General features: G+C 38.5%; 1 protein-coding gene across 1 annotated transcript; it reads right to left on the bottom strand.

The window, feature by feature from the left end:
* Nucleotides 1–2,933: 2,933 nt before the first annotated feature.
* On the bottom strand, nt 2,934–5,050 carry LOC122067779. Its single transcript, XM_042631614.1, has 4 exons — nt 4,810–5,050; nt 3,737–4,640; nt 3,532–3,634; nt 2,934–3,065 (listed from the first exon to the last, which is right to left on the bottom strand). Exons 1-4 carry the CDS (start codon nt 5,048–5,050, stop codon nt 2,934–2,936), a joined length of 1,380 nt encoding a protein of 459 aa, XP_042487548.1.
* Between the last annotated feature and the right edge of the window lie 2,368 nt (nt 5,051–7,418).

The following is a 7,418-nucleotide window of genomic DNA, read 5'->3' as shown; positions in this document are numbered from 1 at the left end:
CTTGAATGTACCACCGGGGTTGCCGACTGTCCTACATGACTCGTCGGGCGTAATGCCTAACCGCCACAGTGTCCGACAACCGCGACCCCTGCTTCCCCCCAAATGGCAACCCAACACCTTAACCCCTGTTGGGAAGGATCGTAGCACGGGATGGTGAGAATCCTAATACCGCATGCTCCTATATGACAATAGTACGACTGCATAGTGCCTCCGTGTCCCATTCCACGGGCCACCAATGCATTCGTTTCCAAGACGACTACGGCATCTAGTCTATCAATGCATTATGCACCCTGATGTCCACATTCAACATATAACATCTCATTCAATTGGAATTTGAAAAGTAAACATAGCATATATGCACATCAATGTGTGGAATGACTAATCTATATAGCATATTCATGATGACATGACTAGATTAGATATAATTAAATGAATGCCAAACAAATGCCTTGAAACAAGGCCAAACGTCCTCTCCCCATTTACTTGTAGTGTACAAGGATTCCCGTTCGGTACGGGTGAGATCCGGAGCGAATCGGGTAGGATTTAGTGAACCTAACATAATTGAGCGGGGTTAGTACTTCACCATTTTAGAATCAAAATTAATGAAATCCGATGTCAAAATCGTGTTTAGAACGTCAAAAGAAGGTCACACGTCCGATTTGGGTTCGATCGGACATAAGGATCACCTTTAAGGCCACATGGGTGGGTCAGACAGGTGGGCTGTCTACCCACCGATTTTACCCACCGGTTGGGACCGGCGGGTAGGGGCCCGCCGGTAGTACCCGCCGGTGGTACCCATCGGTTGGGCCAGGGACCCCCTTGCTAGGACCGGCTATTAGGGGCCCGCCGGTTGTACCCGTCGGTGGTACCCACCGGTTGGGCCCGAAGGCCCCCCTGCCTTCTCAGGTGGGTACCCACAGGCGGGTAGGAGCCCACCGGTTGTACCCACCGATCTTGGCAGAAAAGACACTGTTTCCTTCCTATTTTCTCCATTTTTTTGGGGAATCAAATGGGTCTTTTCCCCACCCATTCTTCACACCTTCAAGGTCCTATAGGATGGTTCTAACCTAGATCTAGGTTAGATTCAAGTGAGGGAAAACCATCTTACCTTCTTTGCTCAAGAACGACTTCAAACCTTTCAAATCGCTTCAAACCCACAATGTTCTTTCCACCTTGTCAATATCTCTTCAAATCCTTCACGATCAACACATAAATCATCTATTAAACCTTAGATTCATCATTTCAAAGGGGTTTTACAAAATCTCAAGAAACCATACTCGAATCAAGGGTTTAAAGCTTGGGTATGGTGAATGTTCACAAAACCCAACTTTTCTTACCTCCAACTGTAGATCTAGAGTTGAAGATCACTCTCCCGGCATCGGAATGGGAAGACCGAGCTTCGGCGCCGCTGAAATCCCCCTTTTCTTCCTCTTCCTTCTCTTCCTTTCTTCTTCCCTTTCTTTTCTCTCTCCTCTTTACTTTTCTCACCAACGTACGAGGGTAATAAATGGAAAGAAAAGAAAATCATAAAGCCTTATATACCATTCCTAATTAAGTGAATAGTGCACTTGGATGGGTCACTCAGGTGGGTGCACCCACCTGTCCTACCCACCTGAGAGCCAAAACTTGGGATTTTGATCGGGTTCGGACCTCGGCGCGAACCCCACCCCAAGCATACGATGTAGCATACGTATATACCTTAAAATACGGATATAATACCTGTTTTATCCGTACATAACCTTATGGTAGGTGCACGTACACGGTTTGGGCACTCCCGTCTCTTCTGGCACTGGCTCGGACTTGTCGGGCCAGCCGGTGTTTAAGGTCACCCGTGCCATCATAGCCCATAAGGAATCCGCTCTAATTTCCTCTGGCTCGGTTCCTGCATGGTTAAACCGGTTCAACCGCGAAATCATACCGGGTTTAAGAAGCGGGGTATTACAACCACCCTCATGGAACTTTTTACACTACTCTCGTCCCTCTTGCGAGGTAGCTACCATTTGTATTTGTGCTCCAAAATTGAATTTAGAATACTAATTATACCAATGGTGACCAATTGAATTTGAACCTATATATGGGGCTAAATATACTTCTTTTTTTTGGTTGTGTGTGAAAGGGGGGGGGGGGGTTAAGGGGGTTGTGTTTAGGAGGACCATCCACACAGCCATTAGACGAGGGTAAGGGATTGGATGAAAGACTCTCATCTCTCATTCAATGGTTATATGTATAGTGCCGTGTATCATGCACGGCCATACACAAAATCTTGTCAAAAGAAAAGAAAAAAAAAATTAATTAGCTGAGGCTGTCATCCACTGACATTGTTAACATTATTGAATATTCATGATTGGTAGATCATGCCAAAATAAATGCAGGAAACAAAAGTTATTATCAAGTGAGATCATAGTTAGCAAATTCGGATTCGGGAATTATTCGGCCGAAGAATTATTCGAAATAATTCGATTGGTTAATTTAAGGGTTCGGTCAAAAAAGCGGACAAAATAAAAATCGGATTTGGATTCGGGAATTATTCAAGTACAAAATTAAAAGTCGGGCAAAAAATTCGGATATTATTTTTATAATTTATTGTATCTATTTTATTTATTAAGTAATTAACTTGATATGTACACCTAAAAAGAGAAAATTATTGTAGTTCAAATATACAATACAGTAAAAAAACTAGGAAAAAGTTGTCATTGAGTGATGGAAGCAATGGTTACAGTAATTCAATTTCTAATGCATGTTTTAATGCTTCTACCAATTATCCTGTAGGAACATAAAAGTTCAAAATCACTTCATTCAATCCATGAGTCCATGACTCACCTAATTCCATCAGTCATGCTTAAAAGGAAAAACTATTCTAAATAAAGCAAAACATCCACAAAAGCATAACAATAGTTATTACCTCACCATAACTTAAGTACTCAACTAAATCATTATACACTATATGGGGGTCGAGTCTCGTTCTTAGTAAAACTAGCACTTGCACCAAATAGCAAGTCTTCAGCAATGCTATCATCCACATCATCCAACAATCTCTCTAGCTCTTTATCAACGTCCTCAATGCTCTGATCAAAATCATTGACACTAATATTGTCAAAATTAATGGGTAACATGTTTTTTTATTCAAGTTCACCCATTTTTTCCATCATCAATGAATTCATTCTCACATAGACTAAATCATCTAACATCGCTGCTGACAATCTATTCCTCTTTTTGGTTTGTGCTGCATCCCAGGCACTCCAATTTCTCTCACAAGCCGAAGAACTACATGGTTGGCTCAATATTCGAATGGCATACTTCTGTAAGATAGGAATAGCATCACCTTGTATATGCCACCAAACCCCTGTCATTGGCAAATATATATATATATATATATAAATAAACAATTTTAAAGGACAAGTAATTTTTACATAAGAAACAATGAACTAAAATTTTTAAAAAGAAAGTAATTACTACACTTATGAGGATGACTAGTTCCATCATCATTTTGGCACTGGGAGTAAAAAGAGTGCTAAACTTCATGTGGTATACTGCCAGCTGTCCATAATATTCTCTCCTCTCATCTTGTGGAACCACTATCTCACCAATGAAATCTGTTGCATCTTTCATTTGAGGAATCTTTTTGAATCTTTCACTGAAAAAATAAGTGGGGTTGAAAACAGTAGCTGCATAGTGAATGATACCCAAAATATTTTCATCTTTTCTATTATCAAAGATTTTCAAAATTTGGTCATACCGGTGGTCTTCCTCATAAAGCTTCTCCAATACCTCTCTTGTTCTTTCTATTGCTTCATACAAATACCCTGATGTAGCCCCATCACTATCAACCAAACGGAGAACTCGAATGATTGGTTCCATAAATCTCAAAATCTCTTTTGAATCATTCCAAAATGACTCCCTTTGAATCGTGTTCACTACTCGATTTGCTTCAAAAGATCTCGAATTTCTTAGACTCCTCCACTTAGCTGATGCAACTAGGAGTCTAAGCTTCTCTTCCACTTCAACAATTGATTGAAGCATTAAAAAGTTTAAAGCAAATCTAGTTTTGCAAGGATATTTTAGATCCTTGTTTGTGAAACTCCTCATCAACCATAAGACAATTATTGACTTGTACAAGTAGTCAATAATTCTTTTCGCCTCATCAAAAATCTCTTGAACCCAAAAAACCTTTTCATAGATATCCTTCAACATTAGATTGATACCATGGGCTGGACATCGAGTCTTAAACAACCAACGATACTTTTCAGTAAGCATATCAAGTGCACTTGAATAATTGGATGCATTGTCTGAAATTAGATGAACCACTAAATATGGGCCAATACTTTGAATCTCTCTGTCAAGAATATCAAATATATAAGAAGCAGTCAATCTAGCATGAGAACACTCCTCTGACTTCAAAAAGAGAGCACCACCCGGGGAATAAGCAATCACATTAAGAAAAGACCGCTTCTTCAAGTCAGTCCATGAATCAGACATGAATATGCAACCAGTTTGCTTCCAAGAAAATTTTACTTTTTCAGCATATTTTTCAAGGTCCTTTCTTGCTTCAGGAATTATTCTTCCACGAAGGGTTCCATAACTTGGAATAGGAACACTAGGACCATAATGAGCTGTGCACTTCACAAAATTGATGAAAGCATCTGATTGAACAACATTGAAAAAAATGTTATTTTTAATAAAAAAAAAAATCACGAAGAGATTTCTCCCAAGTTGATTTGTCCATCTTAGGGATCATTTCCTCCATTGTGGACTGCCTTTGACTAGTTATAGTTAAAGGAGTCAAAGGAGAAGAACCAACGATACTCTCACCACTGGTATAACTCTTCCGCTTTTTACTACTTGATTCAGAATTAATAGCAAGAAGAACTTCTGCTTGGACATCATCTGATACTTTTTCACAAGAGGCAACATCATGACCACTAACCTTAGCTAAATGATACTTGAGTCGAGTGACCCCTCCAAAAACTTGTTTTTCACAAAATTTGCATTTGAAATGTGAACTATCAAGTTGCTCAGCATGTTGCCAAAACTTTTCTTTTTGTCTTCCCATTTTTCCTATTTGTTAAAAGTTGAAACACACAAAAAAATAAAAAAATAAAAAATAAATCATTTCATATAAACAAACAAATATATCATATTAATAATTACATTACATAAGCAAATAGCCTCTGGATAATTAAAGAATCAAGTTTTCAAGTCCCACTAACATGCATAGCTTTTTACAATAGCATTGGTCATTTACACATTTCCTTATGTAGTTAAATCTATATCTCTATTTTATCACCATCCCACAATCAAAGGGATACACTGTTAAGGTCTCTTGTCTATATATTTGCCACTCATCTTCATCAATGAAATCATTAAGTTCTACTCGATAGAAAGGGTGGAGCAGATAGTACCTCAAATACAAATATACAATTCACAAACGTATAGGTACCCCAAATACAAAATTCCAAATGTTGGGTACTCAATGTACAATTTCTCAAAACGTTGGGAACCCCAGTAGTCATTAACCCTTAAAAAATAAAGAGAATAAATAGGAAGTACAAAGAAGTACAGCCCATGTAATCTAGAGTTCTAGACTGAAACAATCACTGGGCTGATTGGAAAGACCAATCACCATAAAAAGATTAGCTAAAACAAAAAAAAAAAAAAAAAACTAAAAGCATGCTGCAGCAGTTACAGGAAACCACTGGAATTGGTGTACCTATGGTTGCAGTTTCCTGAAACCACTGTTACATATTTTATACTATGGCAATAATTTAACTGCCGTATTAAGTTGGTTCAAAGGCCAACGTTTGTGTAAACCTCCATGGAAAGTGATCTACACAGTCTGATCAAGTTATGAATCCATGCATTGGTCTTCTCCTCTGTCTCATCCACCTACTGAAGAACCCAAGAGCCATAACTCCAATCAAAGCATTGTTCCTCAACTAACTAGTATTAACCTTAAGAGGTTTGAAATTGAAGATGCAAAATTCCAAGTAAATCCTCAAGACAAAGGAAAACGGATTCTATGTCTACATTGCTTATCAATCAATACTAAAGAAAAAGCACATACTTAAAAAAGTGAAGAACACATTTCAGATTTTACAGCTTGAACAAAACACTCATGAAAAAAAAAAAAATGAAGAACACATACCTGCAAGGCTGCAACCAGCAGAGAAGAGTCAAGAGACTCAACTCTAAGTGACTGGAGTCATGATTCACGAGTCACGACTCATGACTACCAGAGTATCAACCTCTGAAACCAACCTTTGAAACCAACCTCTGAAATTTGGGGGAGAAACCAGCATAAATAATCGGCACCCGCCGCACCCCTGACCTCACAAGTCACGAACTCACGATGAAGTTATGAGCATTAGATTTGAAAACAGAGCAGCGAAAATTTGGGGGAGAAGCCAGCATAATCAATCGGCAGTTCGGCACCCGCCGCCCGCCGCACCCCTGAGTCCCTGACCTCACGAGTCACGAGTCACGAACTAAGAGAATGAAGAAGAAGATAGAAAAACAAACCCTCGGTTTTGGGAGAAGTGGAGAACCGGATAAGCAGAACGAAGAAGTGGGTTTTGGGAGAATGAAGAAGAAGATGAGAAAAAGTGAAAAACAAACCCTCGGTTTTGGCTTTTGGGCTTTGTTATTCGAACTTTTTTTTTTATAAAGTGTGTTTGAGCCGAATAATTCGGTTTAAATCGGTTCGACCCGATATATTCGCATTTTTAAATCCAATTAGAAAAAATCGCGATTTTTACCGAATTTTATTTATAATTCGAATTCGGTCAGAATTTTTCGTTTAATTCGGAAAATTTCTGTTCGCACGAATTATTCGCGAATAATTTGGTGAATTTAATAACTATGAGTGAGACTGGACTTCATATATAATACATGTTAGTACGAGGTATTAATGCATGAAAAGCTCTTTTAACCTGGAGAAGATTAAGAAAGAAATAGACATATATGAAGCCCCACGTCTACCAACCTAGTCAAGGAAAAAATGGATATGAATGAGACCCGTTTATCCACCAAACAAGTCATGTAATTAAAAGGAGGGAGATGAGGCAATGTTGAAGGTGGGGGTTCTGATCTTGCTCTCTGTAAGAGTTTTATGGAGATTTCTCTTCTCCTTTTGTATCACTCTATTGTTAGATTTTCCTTTTTAATGTTTAATACAAATGAACTTTAGAGGAGAAGGAAAAAAAAAAAAAGAAGAGAGGAGGGAGCTAAAATCTGTGTCACTCAATTTGACAGATATGGAGAAAATCTTAGTTGATGATGATAAACATGTTCTTTAGTTTCAAATCAGTGGGACACAACCGATGGAGAGTTTACGTATTAATATAGGAATCACTTGAGTCTGTGTATGCCATTGCTTTCCCAGATTAATGTTGTATCAAAGTAAGATCATAATAAATATGGTA

This window comes from Macadamia integrifolia, unplaced genomic scaffold, assembly GCF_013358625.1.
Source record: "Macadamia integrifolia cultivar HAES 741 unplaced genomic scaffold, SCU_Mint_v3 scaffold3121, whole genome shotgun sequence".
NCBI classification, from domain to species: Eukaryota; Viridiplantae; Streptophyta; class Magnoliopsida; order Proteales; family Proteaceae; genus Macadamia; species Macadamia integrifolia.
Note: the sequence above shows the minus strand (reverse complement) of the source record. Positions and strands in the feature narration are given on the sequence as shown.

What these genes read in the sequence shown, in the direction of transcription:
- LOC122067779 (XM_042631614.1), bottom strand. Translation starts at nt 5,050, where the DNA reads ATGGGAAGACAAAAAGAAAAGTTTTGGCAACATGCTGAGCAACTTGAT. An exon ending in GCGGAAGAGTTATACCAGTG is followed by an intron (nt 4,641 to 4,809) that starts GTGAGAGTATCG and finishes TTGTTCAATCAG; the next exon opens with ATGCTTTCATCAATTTTGTG. An exon ending in CTTTATGAGGAAGACCACCG is followed by an intron (nt 3,635 to 3,736) that starts GTATGACCAAAT and finishes TTATTTTTTCAG; the next exon opens with TGAAAGATTCAAAAAGATTC.